The sequence below is a fragment of the Mastigoproctus giganteus genome, chromosome 9 (genome assembly GCF_048544385.1).
Source record: "Mastigoproctus giganteus isolate SK-2022 chromosome 9, ASM4854438v1, whole genome shotgun sequence".
NCBI classification, from domain to species: domain Eukaryota; kingdom Metazoa; phylum Arthropoda; class Arachnida; order Uropygi; family Thelyphonidae; genus Mastigoproctus; species Mastigoproctus giganteus.
Window position 1 is genome coordinate 154,861,169 of NC_143583.1, and position 18,091 is coordinate 154,879,259.

The 18,091-nt window shown below is 35.4% G+C and overlaps 1 protein-coding gene across 1 annotated transcript in view; it reads right to left on the reverse strand.

Moving 5' to 3' along the window:
- Window positions 1–18,091, reverse strand: part of LOC150080829 (dehydrogenase/reductase SDR family member 12-like) — a 135,868-nt gene that overhangs the window by 12,006 nt on the left and 105,771 nt on the right. The window contains exon 9 of the mRNA XM_090380836.1: window positions 17,076–17,198. Within this exon, the coding sequence (XP_090236962.1) occupies window positions 17,076–17,198 (123 nt within the window). The remainder of the gene's footprint in view (window positions 1–17,075; window positions 17,199–18,091) is intronic.

The window sequence follows — 18,091 nt, forward strand, 5'->3', positions numbered from 1 at the left end:
GAGTCAGTTTGGTGTGACATAAGCATAGGGAAATCAAAATTGAGAGTAGGAGTGTGCAATAGGCCTAATGACTCTGATGAGTATAATAAGATATTGTACAGGGAAATAGAGTGGGCCAGTAAATCAGAGAGTCTTATAATGGGGGACTTTAATTTCCCAGATATTGACTGGAATTTGTGGGTTGGTCACTCGCACACTAGCAAGGCTTTTGTGGATTTATTGGATGATTGTTTTCTACATCAGCATGTTCGTGAGGCAACAAGAGGGAGCAATACTCTTGATCTGATTATCAGTAGTGATTCTTCATGCATTAAGAACCTGCAGATAAATGAACCACTAGGTGGCAGTGATCACAGTGTGTTGAAGTGGGATTTACTCAAGGAGGTAACTACCATCAGAGGTAAAGGGAAGGGTTTTTGTTTTCGTAAAGGCGACTATGATGGTCTGAGACAGTATTTAAATTCTATACAGTGGGACCAACTGATGATGTTACCAACAGCAAACTCAAAATGGGAAGCATTCAAGAACTAATCTTGGAGGCTACCAGGCTTTACATACCAACTAAGAAATATTGTTCAAGGTTTAGGCCTAAATGGTTGTCAGATGAACTAATGAGACATGTGGCAGAGAAGAAAAATGCATGGGATACATACAAATTAATGGGTGACATGGAAGCCTATGATAGATATAAGTTGGTCTGTAACCAAGTCACAAAGGAGATTAGGCAGGCAAAGGCAGACTATGAAAAATCCTTGGCAAAGGATGCAAAGAAAAACAGAAAAGAGTTCTTTACATACTTGAACTCGAAAAGGAAAGGGATGAATCAGATTGGTCCACTGGATATTGATGGTTCAACAGTTGAGGATCCTGCTCAGGTGGCTAACAATCTAAACGAGTATTTTGCATCTACATTCACGCATGAGGAGTTATTCAGGAAGGAGAATGATGTAGGTAAAGTAAACATTGGCAGTGAGCTGGATGATTTTGTAATAACTGAGAGGAAAGTGGAGGAGAGATTGTTGAGGATAAACATAAAAAAGGCACCTGGGGTGGATGGGATCTATCCAGTTATATTAAAGGAGGCAGCAAAGGAAGTATTCAAACCCCTAGCCATAATTATGAGAGCTTCTTTGGACTCAGGGGAGGTACCCATAGACTGGAGATGTGCAAATGTAACCCCAATTCACAAAGGAGGATCAAAGGCTGACACAAGTAATTATAGACCTGTTAGTTTAACTTCTGTTCCAGGTAAATTAATGGAGGTACTGGTTAAAGAAGCACTGCAGGATCATCTAGACAAGAATTCAGTTATAGCTCAGACGCAGCATGGTTTTGTTAAGGGCAGGTCTTGCCTGACCAATTTGATTGGATACTATGATGTAGTCACAAAAGAACTAGATGCAGGGAATAACTTTGATATTATATATTTGGATCTTAGAAAGGCTTTTGATACTGTTGCACATGGAAGACTGCTGCACAAATTGGAGCAGTGTGGCATTGGAGGCAAATTGCTGCTATGGATAAGGGGATGGTTGAGTGGCAGAAGACAGAGAGTGGTAATCAATGGACACTGCTCAACGTGGACTAATGTTATTAGTGGAGTTCCTCAAGGTTCAGTGTTGGGTCCGTTGTTGTTTTCGGTGTTTATGAATGATATTGATGATGGGATATCAAGTTTAATGTCCAAGTTTGCAGATGATACAAAGGTTGGCAGGGTCGTTAAGGACAATACTGACGCTATGCTGCTGCAACAGGATCTGGAAAGGTTGAACAGATGGGCTGAGAGGTGGCAAATGAGGTTTAACATCGACAAATGTAAAGTGCTGCATATGGGAAACAGTAACCCCAGAGCAACATATCAACTCTGCGGTACTACACTGACAGTGGTGGAGAATGAAAAAGACCTGGGGGTAATTGTGCAGGCAGATATGAAGTTCTCTGAGCAGTGCAGACGAGCTGCAAGAGTAGCTCATGGTGTCTTGTCAATGATATACAGGAATTTTTCTAGCAGGGATAAGGAGGTGATTATTCCCTTGTATAAGGCAATGGTAAGGCCACATCTTGAGTACTGTATACAGGTCTGGAGGCCTCATTTCAAGAAGGATGTAGAGCTGCTGGAACGGGTACAGAAAAGGGCAACAAGATTAGTAAATGGAACAAAGGGTTGCTCTTACGAAGAAAGGCTTAAGTTTTGCAAATTACAGAGTCTGGAACTAGGCACCGGCGAGATGATCTGATAGAGGTGTATAAGGCTTTGAATGGTTTGAGCATGCTCAATGCCAATGGGATTCTTCATCTTGCTCAGAATAATCACCTCAGAGGGCATAAATTCAAATTGAGGAAGGACGGAGGTCGGATAGATGTGCGGAAATTTGCCTTTGGCCAGCGGGTGGTTGGTTGGTGGAACCGACTTCCATCACTTGTTGTTGAAGTTGATAGCCTAAACAAATTTAAAGCTCAACTGGACAGGTATTTCGAACGAACGGAGGGGTGAAATGGGAGTGGGGTTTTTTTTTTTTTTTTTTTTTGGCTGATGCTGAATAAGCTTGCTTTCTTGCATCATATGCCTCTGCTAATGCTAATGCTAGTGTGGGTCTGTATCAGAGTCATTGAAAAAATCATCTTCCCCGACTAATGATGTCGATCCAAGCTAGAAAGAAAATTTTTAATTGGACTTATGCAAATATCAACAGCAATAACTTGACAGAATTATTGTTACTTACTTCATTAGTGAGCTCGTTGCTGGGGCAGTTGCCATCTGAAACAGAAGTGGCAGCAGCCATATCGAATTTTGAAGAGGGAGAAGCAGAAGCATGGAAATTCAATTCACTAGTCACACATGTAGCCATTTTATTTTCTCAAACACTCAAAGCTTAGATCAAGCATTACTTTTCCCCTAATGCTAAGCGATTTATTAACCCCTACTAACTTGTTCTTGCGTATGCTCATTATGAAAATAAAACAGACACGCTTGGTAAGAGAATACAAGTGAACATGTATTCACTTGCCTGTTTCTACATGTTCAAAACACATCATGCAGGATGACTCTTAAATTCGTGTAATCCTTGCCAGCACGATTAATGTCAAAGAACGTTAACTACAGATAGCGTCTTTTCCCAGTAGTTTGCATTTGAAATGTTGAGGGTCAAAAAACTTTATGTATACATAAAGACATTTGACATTTTCGTGGGGTTTACAGGAAATTAACTTACAGCCCAAGCTAACTTGTATATATCTAATTTGTATAATTAGATATATACAAGTATTTGTATATATCTAATTATACAAATACAGTATTTGTATAATTAGATATATCTGTATATATCTAATTATATAGCTCTTGCACATAATATGCATTGTTATTTGTATAAAGTAAAACTAAAGTTATCTCAAAAAATGCTGTTTAGTAGTTAAGGTTGTTAGACACTAAACCATTGATTTGTTGGAAGCCATCTAAATATAGAGACATTTCTGGTGCTATAGCAGGATCAACTGATAGCCATACATCATCACTGTGGTACCTGACCCCATGGAGTAGTTATTGCATTTTGCAATTTTATTTGTTCACTGATGAATCGAGCTTAAGTTTTGGAAAGTTACAGGATTAAATGCATCATTTATTTTAACACTTTTAATCTGGCTTTACAGTTTTAAATCATCATTACTAAGGTATTGTAACGAAACCTTTTCTGTAGCAAACAGCAGTGAGTCAGAATGAAGTGTCCACTAAATCTAGAGAGCTTTCTTTGAAGAGGTTAGCATCAAACTCTCACTGATTAATATGTAACACTTATCATGGAAATGAATCTGTTCATTGCCAATGAAAACTAGAAGTTATCACTGACCTTGAGAAAATACAAGACTTAGAAATAGCACTATCTAAAACCAAAAACAATAAATGCCCAGGTTTTGACCTCTTAGAGGTTGAGATTATCAAAAAATTAGCAGAAATAGCACCAGATAAATTAATAGCACTATATAATAACTGTATGACAGAAGGTATATTCCCAAAAATATGGAAACAAGCTGTGCTAAGGTTAATCCTGAAAAACCCTGAAAAACTCCCTACTGATCCCAAATCATATAGACCAATAGCCCTACTCCCTGTACTAGGGAAAATATACGAAAGATTAATATACAGCAGATTAGCTCAATATTACACAGAAGCAGGCTTGCATTCCAACAATCAGTATGGTTTTAAGCAGGGCAATTCTACGGACGATGCCATGCACCACCTACTGACAACAGTTAAAAACACAGAGGAGAAATATATGCTGGCAATCTCCATTGACTTTGCTGGGGCATTTGACTCACTGTGGTGGCCTAGTGTCCTTAGGAGACTTCGCCAGGCAAATGCCCCACAAAACCTCTATAAGGTAATAAACAGCTACCTTACAGACAGAAGTGTCTCAGTACGCACAAGGTTCCAGGAATTGACACGCCCTGTGAATAAAGGCTGCCCGCAGGGATCAATCCTTGGCCCTTTCTTTTGGAACATTGTTCTGGATGAATTTCTGGCCTTGGATCTGGGCCCCGTGGAAAGCCTGGCCTTTGCAGATGACATGATTTTCCTTGTAAAAGGCAACTCACGAGTGGTTGTAGAGCAAAGATCAAATGCACATGCTCAAAATATCGCCTGAAAAAACCAAACAAATACTTCTAAAAGGTAATTTGGACATGAGAAGACGTCCACAAATCAAAATTAACACAATCACTATAAAAATGGTAACAGAACTAAAATATCTTGGAGTGGTCTTTGATTCAAAATTAACTTTTTACCCCCATTTGATCTACTTGGCGAAGAAAGTGCGAAATTATGCAGGTATGATTGCCAGGATCAGTCGAGCAGACTGGGGACTCAAAAGAAAGACCTTGGCAATCATATACCGTGCAATGTTCCTGCCTGTTATCACCTATGGAGCCGGTGCGTGGTTCATCCGCTCGGCCATAGTAAGAAATAGGAATAAATTAGAATCGATACAAAGGACAATACTACTCACTATTACCAGAGCATGTCGCACAGTAAGCACACCTGCACTACAGTTGCTGGCCGGAACTCTCCCACTTTACCTGGAAGTAGCCAAAAGAGGCTTATATTATAGATTTAAAAAGGGCATACCCACAGAATTTCTGGGGATAGCCCTTGATACAACCAATACCTTCAATGATGAAAGAAAAAGAATAGCCACAAAGCTCCACGAGCTATGGCAAACAAAGTGGGAGCAGGAAACCAGAGGTCTGGTCACCAAACGGTTTCTGCCACTGGTGTCAATGGTTAGCCCAAAGCCACCTAAGTGGTATGCCCCTGGACTTTTTACAACATTTATATTGACAGGGCACAGCTCCCTAAAGGCGAAACTAACCTCCTTAGGCCTGACCGATGACCCAAACTGCACCTGTGGCGAAAGTGAAGACTGGGCACACATTCTCTATGAATGTATAATATATGACATCCCCAGAACAGAGCTAATAGCACAGATTGGTCCCCTTCCCAGGGGAGAAGAACATCTCTTCATCATAGAAGAGCAAAATTATAAAGCTTTTACATCTTTCACACAGAAAGTTTTCGAAATGCGCAGAGCAATTTCAGCCCCCCAGCAATTAAACAATAATCAATAGTAAAATTGCCCAAGTTTCCCACCGCGCCCAGATGATGACTTAAAAACTGTTAGGATAGCAGTATTCTGCACCCTGACAGAAACCTGACATAACAAAACTCCCCATGACTACCATGCCATGTGTAAACTGGAACCTGGGGCCCCAAACCAATGTAGGGGAGGGGGATGGGAATGCATGCAGAGAAAGTGAATGGGAGTGAGCAGAAGAGCAAATGTAATTGGCCGAAAGAATACAAAGTTAAAAATAACTTACATTACTTTATATATACTGTACCAACAAACATTTACAAATCACATAAACACTATCACTGCATTCTCCCCTGGCCTGCAAAAAAAAAAAAAAAAAAAAACCTTGCAGCTAGGCCTGCACCACAACTGAAGAATAACAGTAAGAGTTGCGGTGCCCAGAGAGTGCAGTGCAGAAAGAAAGAGTCAAATAAATGAGATGAGAACTAGAAGAATGAATAAAAGTGCAAGCGTGAGAGAAAAGAACACAAATGCTAAGTTAAGTACACACTAACCCTGGTTTTAATTAGTATTTAAATTTACGCTACCCATCACTGCATCCCCTCCTGGTGTGTGAGAAAAAGATGAATGAGTTGAGTGAAAAAAAAAAAAAAAAAAAAAGAAAAAAGTATAAAAAAAAAAAAATTATAAAATAAGAAAAAAGTATAAAAAAAAAAATAAATAAATAAAAAAAAATTATAAAATAAGAAAAAAGTATAAAAAAAAAATAATAAAAAAAAAAAAAAAAAAAGAATGCAAGTAGAGTGAGAATGCACATTCCGAATGAAGTAAATGTGTGCGTCTCCCCCCCTTCACCTGGTAGGTTCCCCACTGCCAGCTAACATATCCCACCCCCAGAGCGGGATGGGCAGCTGGACCTTCATACCGGATTCGACACTCCTTGGACAAGACACCGACGAAGACATTCTGCGTCTTTGCTGCCAACACGCCATTGGCGATCCGAACTGGGTACTCTAACCTGGTTCCCTTTAAAACCCCATCCCCAGGCAGGGAATGGAGGAGACGGACCTCTGTCTCCTCTCCTCCCTGCCTACCCCCCCATATTTTGCCTGGTGGGGCTCGTCTCCACTGACCTCTTTGGGGATGCCTACTCTATCCGTCCCTATTCTTCTATCTGTTTCCTCCCCAGTCTTCAATCTCCCCCCCCTCTCTCTCACTAAATCGACCGAGTACACCCCTTAACAATGCCGCCAAATTATAACCAACGTCTAAATTCTACCGGTTTTGTGCAAATCTCTAAGATATTTAACACTATCAGCTTTTATCTAGCGTTACATGTCTAAATTTAATAACATCAAAATTTTGCCCGACCTATTTGGCCTTTAACACATCTCTTTAGTGTTCAACCCTAACCAGCGATTTCCTAGCAGCAATCCCATTAAGCATTAATGTCAAATGCATAAACTTTTATTTTATTTTATTTATTTTTTATTTTTTAATATTTTTTTTTTTTTTTTTTTTTTTTAAATAGGCCCTAGCCACTGAAATCCCAGGAAACTAGGTGGCAGGACCTGCCAGAGCAAGTTGTTGTGATACTGGATACACCCGGCTAGCCTCCACGTGGCAGGGTATGGGCAACGTCGGGCCCCACTAGGGGCCTGGCGGCCAATAAGCCGGATAAACAATGGGCACAACATATCACACTGCACAGACACGACCCACACACTTTCAAGTCTCTGGCTTGACAGTGTACTGTCCTCGATACAGCGAAACACACGCGGAGATGGGAGAAATCCCAGGTGCCGTCTGACACGAACATACCTTATACCTTATACCTGACCTTGAGAAAAATAAGTGAGGCTGTACACAGGATTTAACTTATTTACACAGAAAAAATAAAATAAAAAATACAGGTGTATGTGTATGTGGGTACAAAATGTTAGACTTTTATATCACAGTGGGAATATGCTGCTTATTGATTTAACACCACTGTGAATATATCATATTTGGTCAAAATTTAGTGTACAACAGTAAATTTTGACCAAAGTCTGCAAATAGCAATAAATTTCCTTTCTTAAAAAATTAACACACAGCTAATGCAATGCTAAACTTTGATAAAAACTTTCATGTGCTGCTTTAATGATTTCAATTTATCACTGCCAAGTGCATGCATGTGCACAGGAAAACTGCTTGCTATTACTCACTCAGAAGATGAGATACCACTATTGTTAAAACAACTAAGTCTAAAAACTCAAGTAAATTTAGGATAAAGACTACAACTTTATACATAGCTAGGAGTAAAACTGTGGAAGAAATTCACCATGAGTTGCTTCTGTATTGCACTATGTGCCTCAAATAAAAAGCACTGCCGCACAGGGAGAAGTATATTGCTAGTTATTTTACATGGGTAATTGGCATGGACTTCAAATAAATAGCAATAAATATACTTCTCTCTATGGAGCAGAGCCTTTTAGTTGGGGTGAATAGTGAATTAGCAATTTCAGCATTGAGAGAATCAAGGTGTCCAAGTATGCGAAAGCTGAAATATTATAATACTTCTAGCCAGGATGCAAGCATAATTTCACAAAGAGAAGTGTTCATTAAAGAGGTTTCATTGTATTTTAATTTTTTTTTATCAATGTGGACAATTAGTTGTGCTAATTATTTAAATATGGGGAAAAAAAAAAAAAAAAAAAAGCTTCAAATATGAAAAGCAGAAGAAATCTGAAAGGGGCATGGGCAGGTAGGAGAATATAATGAATACATGAAATGTCAGAGAACTTGGTATTATTTTATTATTATTATTATTATTAGCCATATGGTGCAAGGAAGCCTGAGGCTTATGCTGCACTAGCCAAATCTTGGACACCTTGATTCTCTCAAGGGTGAAATTGCTAATTCACTATTCACACCAACTAAAAAGCTCTACTCGATAGAGAAGTATATCTATTGCTATTTATCTGAAGTGCATGCCAATTACCCATGTAAAATAACTAGGTACACAGAGGCTTGCCATCTGTGTACCAACAGTTTGTGATTCTTTGTGTAGAAATGTAAAAAAAAAAGTTCCTTCTGCCCAACCAGGTAATGGCAGAAACTTGATATATTCCCCCCCCCACCCAAATCATATACCCCAAGACATTTTTCATTTCACAAAACAGCCATAAGAATATAGACAAATCATTCAATTAGACAAGTCATTTGTGCTTGGTATTTGGTGATTTAGCTCTTGCTTCATTTTCCATTGTAATAAGAATAACTTGAGCCCTAAAACAAGAGCTAAATCACCAAATGCCAACCACAAATGACTTACCTAATTGACAACATTCAAAATATGAAAGCTCCTTGTGGTATAGCAGCTTGAAACATAGACAGTCCTCAAATTGTGCAGTAAGTCAAAGCAAATTCAATATATCATATCTACAAATTGTATATATTTCTGAGGTTTGTTTGTCTCTAAAAACACATGCCATTTATTATGATGAAATTTTGTTCCATTCTGTGGGATGAAAAAGTTTACAGGAGAAGAACCCATGTTACTCTTCCCCAAGACTGACAAACTCAGCCACAGCTTAAAAAATGTCCATAAAAGCACATTCTTCTTGTGAGGAATGTCTTTTTACAATTGAAAACATTAAAGCAAAAAAAAAAAAAAAAAATCAGACCACCTAAATTTGAGGTTTAGCATTGTATTTCACACTTAGTCCCATGTTTTTAACTGCTTGCTGGAAATTTAACAGAACTTTCTCAAATGTTTAAGAGATACTAAAGAAAACACTTTTCTTGACAGGTACTGTAAGTTACAGCTGGATGAATACAGCAGTCGAAAGGCATAAATCAATTAAAAAACAGTGGGTTCAAACTGAACCCCTAAGCAGTTTAAATAACAATTTTTAAATTAATTTAAACCTTTTCAGTCTGGTTCAATCTACTGTAACATTATAAACTTTCATTCCCTGTCCATTGCTACAGTAATCAGACCACTCATTGTTGCTAACTATAAGATTTATTCTCCAGCTCTGCTGACATTCTGTTATGCCATCTCTTGGGAGTACAATAAAACAACTATGAGCAATACGTGGACGTTCAATGGCATTTAAATTCAATTTTCAACAGCAGATGGCAGCTCTCTTTATTCAAGATGAGAAATGATCAAACATGTCAACTTCTCCTAAAGGCCTTTCTGATAAAGAATTCAGAAACTATTAGAAGTGTTGCATCATTACTGACAATAATGACATGTTTTCTGTTTAATATAGCAATAGTGAAGAAAAAATTACTGATGGCAATGTATTGTGTGGAGACTGTAGAAGAAACTAGAGATGGCAAAGATCATGTAGGCAGCTGACCTACATTACTGTGCCAGTGATGCAGTTACCCAAAAATCTAGAAAATGGCAGAAGAAACTGTTGTTCTGGCATTTTAAGATGTTTTGCAGTTTTATATATTAGTTCATTTGGACCCAATAAATAATCCATAATTTATAAGTATTAGATTTCCAGTCACAAAGTTTAAGAAGTTTAAGAATTTAATGGCTGGTTGAAAAATGTTTAAAATTTTAAATCTAAGAAAAATTCAAATATATTCAAATTTTTTCATGCTCTCTCTCTCTCTCTCTCTCTCTCTCTCTCTCTCTCTCTCTCTCTCTCTCTCTCTCTCTCTCTCTCTCCACACATGCACACCTAAATAAATTAAATGTTGTGGTCTGATAAAGAAAAAACTTAGAACCATTAGCATTAGCAGAGATATATGATGCAAGAAAGCAAGCTTATACGGTATCAGCCAAAAAAAAAAAAAAGAAAAAAAAAGTTTATGATGCCATAAATAACTAAAGTATATATCAAGCTTAATCAGTACAAATTTACTTTAGTAGTGCCAGTCTGATACAGCTATAAGAACAGTACTGTTTTTACAAAATACAGTTTTATTTGAATACTTAATAGTTATTCAATTATGTCCACAGCATATAGTGTAGTGAGATAATGCAAATAATTTGAATTAACAATTAGCAGAAATGTGCATACAATACAATAAACATAAATTTATTATAACTGAAGACAATATTTTAAAATACCATTTAATAACAGTCAAAGCTATTATCCTTTTGTTTGTATGGTAAAGTCATTATGTATATAATTACAAATTTTAACGCAAGCCTAAAACTATATAATTTTAACAAACTCATAAATATATCAATAATATTGTAGGTAAATTATGCAAATACTGATTCACTACATATACATAAAGTAAAGCTTATATATGCATACATCCATTTGTAAAAATGTTCATATACATGCTTGAATTATCTACCCTATTTTAACTTTTGTAAATTGTGAAATTCGATTCTATTGTAATTTAGCATGATAAATTTGGATATGTCAGAATACAATATTTTGAGAAATGAACTGAATTAAAACAACAATTTAAAACAAACATTCAAAAGTTTAATATAATTTTTGAGTGTTTTGTGAGGATTAAGTTCCTTCATTTAGCAAATCATGAAAATATTTACTCCATACTTCTAAAAAAAGTCTTCACCATTATGATTTCATTTATCTTAGCTATGGTTTCCCCACTATTTTGAGATTTTTAATTAAATCCCAGAACATTCTCCCTCCCCAATACTTATTATCCCATATCCATCCCAAAATCTTCCCAACAAATTTTCTTTTACCTGTTTCGCATATATATCTTAGTCCTCTTGCACTTTTCTTTATATTCTAATAAGGAATTATTAGCTTTATTTGTCAAAACTTTCTTATATTTTTTCTTTTCTCTACCTTTTTCATTTCTTGGGAAATGAAAAAGGTAGAGAAAATGAAAAAGAGAAATTCATAATGGTTCTGAATTTCTAAAGACAAGAAATTCAGAACATAATGGTTCTGAATTTCTTGTCTTTACAGACCTCCCAACATGCCTCTTTGGCAACTTCCACTCAAGTTCTCTTAAATTTTTGCCATTCTTCATCTAATGCAACATAAGGTATTTAACTTTTGGGCAAAAAAATTTCTATATTTAATGTTTGTTTGTTTGTTTGTTATTTGGTTTTTAGGAGCATTAGCAACTAAGGCCATATTGCTCCGGGGTTATGCAGTGGTCATTCCCTGACCTTTCCGCATCCTCCGTATTTGGCGATCACGGGCTGGAACCGCGGTCTAATCAAGAAGTGTGTGCTACGCACTGCCACTCCCGCCCACCTGGCTACGGAGGCAACTCTATATTTAATAACACTAGCCAACAAAAAATATTTTTTGTCATACCTCTGCAATGAAAATATGTGATTCTGGAGGAAATAAACATGCTGATTCCGAAAATCATCATAAAAAGTCTATCACATCTACATCAAAAGATGTACCAACGTTTAATGTTTAAATAAAGGGATTTATACGTATAATTCAAGTTTGTAATATGTGCAAAAAAAAATTATACGTTCTCTATAACTCATTTAACTTTAGATTTACAACTCCGAGAACATGTCATGATCAGTTAATACTTGTAAAATCTTGGCACGGCCTACAAAATTCTCACCAAAAATGCTAAGTGTGTTCTCTTCAAATTTTAAATTGTTTCATTGGAATTTGAACCTAAGAACCATAAGTAGAAGTGTGATCGTGTTTATCACAAGAAAACCGAGGCCAGAATCGATTGCTAAAATTAAGAGAATGAGCTTATATCTGTTAAAATGAATCAGTACGTCATACATTATTGGCTAAATTATGCGAAATTGGCATATTTTGGTAAAACGCAATTCCCTCTATATTTAATAACTGTGATGTGATGTGAAACTATAATGGTGATTTTCAAAATCTATACATAAAAATTGGTTAAAAACAGCATTTAAGTTCTTGGAGGTAAAAATCGTGTTGACTAGTGTAACTGTTAGCAAATCTGAGATCTTTTTGAGTTTTATAGTTTTAATACTTTGTTATATCTGTTCTTTTTGGCACTAATTATCTTTTAACCCTTTATTGGTTTAAAAGATAATCAGGACCACATGTGCTTTTTATAACATGTTTTTTGTCGCCCTTTATTGATTAAAAGATAATCAGGACCACATGCGCATTTTATAACATGTTTTTTAACACTCACAATTGCCCATTACCAAACTTGAAAGAAACAAATAATTGAAACTCCCATATGCCTCAGTGACTGAGACACAAACAACCTCTAACGCTAGCAAGTGTTTCTGTTTGCTGGCTTCAGATCAAAGGTTATGCTAATTCTCATCTTTTATTGGATACTACTAATTTTAAATTCTTGCTATAGAGTGCTTGATAATCATATGCAAGAACTGTAACTGCAAGCCTAAAAAAAAAAAAAACCTTTCCTTTTATTATTTTTTATGGCTAAACTTATCCTATAACAAAAGAATTAATGATACAGTCAAAAGTTAAACCAATAATGAAGGAATACTAAAATTCACACAGAGTCACTCAAATAGATATGTTTATTTTCAAATTTAAACTGCTTTGGAGTTGACATTCACCACCAATGTGCCTGGTAACTTGCTCAATACTTGTTCATTTCTCAATACAAGATGATGGCCTCTTCCAATTTCAAATCCTTATATCTTTGACTAGTTCTTTGTGATTCTTTTCTATAATTCTGGGATCAAGCTATACTGCGTAGCTGCCGAATTTGGAAGTTGCTGAAATTAAGTTAGTTTTAGAAATAATTTTGAGGTTTTAATTAATTACTAAACTGTGGTTAAAAAATAGTTAGAATTATTTTAATCACATAGGTTAGCCTATTTTTGTATTTAGCTAAGGATTTAGCTAAGCAAGTTCCAACTCAATATTCTCAGAGCTTTTTTTTATTGGAAATTTTGGCGGGAACATTATATCTAATAACTAGTGAACTGCCATGTAAAAAATCACAGTAGTCAATTGTAATGTTTTAAACTATAGTAAATAAATAGTTTTGAGAGTCCTAACAATGTAGAACAGTTATTTTTAAATGATCCAGCTTTATTTGGAACTGTGACTTTTCCTCCAAAAAAAAAAAAAGGTAAACTGCAACCATTATCAACCCACTACAGCAGTGCTTCTCAAACTTTTTTGGATCATCGCCCCCCACCCCCTGGTTGGATCGCCACCCCCTAAAAAAAACCCTCAACAGGGCTTTTTTTAAGGGTCTTTTTTTTTAGCCCACCAATATAAAGTGAAGCTAAATAACTGAAATGAATATTTGTCTGTTTGCCTCCAAAAATGTAAATGCAGCCCTGCATGTATGTGTGCGAATTATAAAGAAAACTATTTACTGCACTTTATTCCTTCTTTGTAAAAAATTACAACTACATAAATAAAGTCAGTTATCACTTAAATTAAGTCATAAAAATGAAAGTTAATTACATAAATAAGTCATGATATTAATGGAAATAGTTAATTATATTTTAATATTTAATGCAATGGATGAGCTTGGTGGAGATTTATTAGCTTATCAATATTAGGTTTAATATCTGTAAGTAGAAGTCATAAATCGCCACGTTTAACAACATCCAGACAATTTCTTTGTTTTGTCAGCAATTGAGATACAGCACTGAAACCGGTTTCGACTAGATATGATATTGGAAAAGAAATAGGTAATTTTTTTTACAATTCCCCACAATGCAGGATAATAGTCAGGGATTTTCTTTTGTAACCAAAATTCCTGATATGAATTTTGAAATTTTGGCTTCAGTTCAACTTCATTTTGTAACTCAATCAATTCTTCTTCTACAAAACGTTCACCATTGTCATTATTTAAAAAAGGATTTATAACCCAATCTGGAATTTTCAAATTAAGGAAATCATCGAACCTTTCTGCATATCTCTGTGCAACATTTCTAGATGATTACAAAAAGTTAGAGTTTCATCAGCTATTTTTTCTTTTTTCTCTATTTCCTACAGATTTGGAAATTGATACAATTCATGTCATCCTACTATAAAAAAGCTTTAATTTTGAAATAAATGCTGAAATTTGAGTTTTTGCCTTAATAAGAGTTACATCTTGTCCTTGTAAATGTAAGTTCATTGAGTTGAATCCAGTAAATAAATCTGCAAGATAAGCAATATCAGTTTTCATTTTCTTGAGGTCATTGTTCCTATCTTCAAAAAACTCAACAACAATATCAAAGAGTTCATAAAATCTGTTGAGAAAGTTGAGAAAATCACCAAGTTTTTTTGCAACTAAATGCTGGCGGTGAATGACACAATGAACAGTAATAATATTTGGCACAGCATTTTTTAAATAAGCCATAAAACTCTTGTAATGGCCAATCATTGATGGTGCTCCATCCACCCCCTGTCATCCCCTTTCATGCCTAACACCTCCATGGATAATTCAAACGACATCACCCACTTTGAGAAGCACTGCACTACAGGGTGGAAGCCTACTCAACAATTCATGCTGAGGGAAATGGACCACAATCTGCCACACCGGTCCAGTGCAGGTTGGCAGAATGACCGTATTTAGCAGTCAGAGGCTTGAATCCCGGTCTACTCAAAGAGCGTGTGCTACTGCACTCCCACTCCTGACCACTTGGCTACGGAGGCCTTTTCCCCCAAATTAATGATAATTAATTAATGCACCTCATATGCTACAATGGGTAAATTATGCATTTTGCCAAGAATTGCAATAACAGCATTTTAAAGTTCTTTGCTTTACAGCTCTATTTCATTATAAATTCTTTTTATTCTATTTCTATTCTAATTCTTTTTTTTATTTTAGTTATTCTTCAGTTATTATAATTATATATTATCAAATTAATTTTCCTATATGTAGTAGGTTTCCTGGAGTAAATCAAATTTCATGGTATGTGTCTCTCTCAATAGTTACTCTAGTTACTCCTAATTGACAGGCAGCTATTGTTACTGAAAACTGTGAAACTTTCCCATTGCTAAGGTAAGCACGAACCAAGAAAATTTTGTTCCCACACTTGTCCATTTATTCTTCCTCCAGCCAATACATAGCAACAAACCTAACATCCAATACTTCAGCTACAATATACAGTATATGGATAGCCTATATCAGGAGGGGCCTACTTAATTTGTGATGTGATCTATTTTTTTTCATTCAAAATGTGCCACGATCTACCATCTCAACAAGGTGCACAAATCGAGGGATGACTGTATATTTAGAATTCATCATGATCGACCGAAATTAAATCTGCGATTGACTGGTAGATCACGATCGACTCGTTGGCCACCCCTGGCCTATATGATAAGTATTAAAAAAAAAAAAAAAAAAGAAATAATAATTGCCAGGTTTATATTGGATTGGCTGATTTAATTTTTGGCTTGTTTTCAAATTTTATCTTGATAAATTTTCTAAACAAGCCAAATACAGAATTTCATGAAACCCATCAACTGAGAGTTGAGTTATTACATGCAAATGGACAACAAAGAAATAATTATTGTCATATTTATATTGTTCTGAGTTTAATGAAATCTGGGTTGGTTCAAGAAATCTTTTTAAAAGACCCAAATATACATTTCATAAAAATCTATCCACCCATTAAGAGTTGAGTTATTACATGTCGACAGATGGACAAAGAAATAACTGTCGGATTTCTGTTGGTCTGTTTTTATTTTAAAATCACTATTTTAATTTATAAACTTAGAATGTGATGCTCAAGGAAAGTATCCTCAAGTGGGAGATAGCTATAACTGCCCCAGTACTAACACTGCTTTGACTCTCTATCATAAAATTGCATAATCTTTTTACAGTAGTTGATAATTTTGTACACTTCATGACCAACAGAGTCATGTAATTCTCAAAAACTGGTCAAGTATTAAGTCCCATTCCTTGCTGAATTTATGAGGTTCTACTGTAGTTAAAATTTTAATTTCTTCATAGTGCATGAAAGCACACAGAATTGCTTCATTATTCGCCAGTTGTCAGGGTTGTGCTAATTGAGACCACCCATTATCTGATGATGGATTAGTAATTCTGAAAATAGGCTGTCAGTGGTGTCTGGTAGTTTAAACAAATAACAGGATATTGATGGTTATTTGTGTAAAAGTAGTTCCTTCTAATCAACTTGCATGGATATAGAAAGTAGTATACGTACAGAAAGTTCTGTTCTAACCAGCTTAATATGCATTTTATTTTTGTCTTTCTCTCAAAAGATTTCCATTATTGAAATTACCTTTCTCTCACTCTAACTTTGTAAAAATCTTTGGTTGATTTTAAATACCTAGATTTCTCAACTTCAGCAAAATTTTAATTGTACTGTACACACAAATCTTTATAAACTTAAATCTAATATATATGTGGTGCATCTAGCACCTCCACATTGTAATTGCACATGGTACATTTCAACAATATTCATTACTTATTATATTTTATTTCTGTTAGAAAAGCTTGCTAATTTAAAGAAATCAGCTGACCTTATTGTGGCTCCAGGGCTCAAAATAAAATGTAAGCTACACATAAATGAAAGATATGAATTTATTCATAATTCATGACTTTTTATCAAAATATTATATCTTTTAACAGCTAGAAGTTTACCTAGGAAAAAAAGTCCACTTGGGTACTTTAAGGCTGTGTGTGCTACTGCTAACCATACTATTGTATCTGCACCTTCTTGGGCTGTTCGTAGATGATTCTGCATCTTTTGGAAAAAATTAGGCACTGCTGATCTTACTCCTGTTAAAAAAAATAATAAATAAAAACTTAAATTCAAAATTATATTTACATTAAAACTAGCAAAGTATAAAGAGGGAGGAAAGGTGCTAAATGCTTAGTTATTTCAGTAATTAAATACAATAATATTTTCACATAACATATATATATTACAGAGAGGGCTACAAATCTTTCCAAAGAATGTTTTCAGAAAAGATAATTAAACATTGAAAAGATATGTTAAACTGAGTATGAGTTATTTCTATCAGAAAAAAATCAACTTATCGTACGGTACAATCAGGATTTTAATAAGAATGAGTGGAGTTAAATCATGCTCAATCTCTTTGATTCAGGCTCAAAGTGATGACAACATATTTTGTCACTAACTACAGTTTTGTGCAGGAAATCTTTCTATTTTATCATATCACATATTCCAAAAATAGTTTTCTGTGTAGCATTTTGTTCCTGACTAAGTGCAGTAGCTACTAGACACATAATAATCTAAATGATTTCTACAGTAAAGTTTAGGTCAATTACAATGATTATTATGGATGTATGTCTGTTAGCATGCATTGCTCTTTCCATAGTGGCAATACTGCTGGACATTGTGGCAGCATACAATGGGTCAGGGCACAGCACATCCACAGCTGATTGGTAACCTTCACAAAACTGCCTGCACTCATTTGTTGAAGTTATTTTGGAAACATGAAGCAAAAAACTGCTTGCACCCTGTGATGAATCTCTTTTCTCCAAAATCATATAAGAGCATGCTGGTCCTCCAGATAAGCAGAAGAAACAAAAATGCCACAATTCTAAACCAGCTGAAAGCCCTCTCCACTACAAAACTACATAATGGTGTTTGTATAGCAAACACTGTTAATTTGATATACTATAGGAAGTCA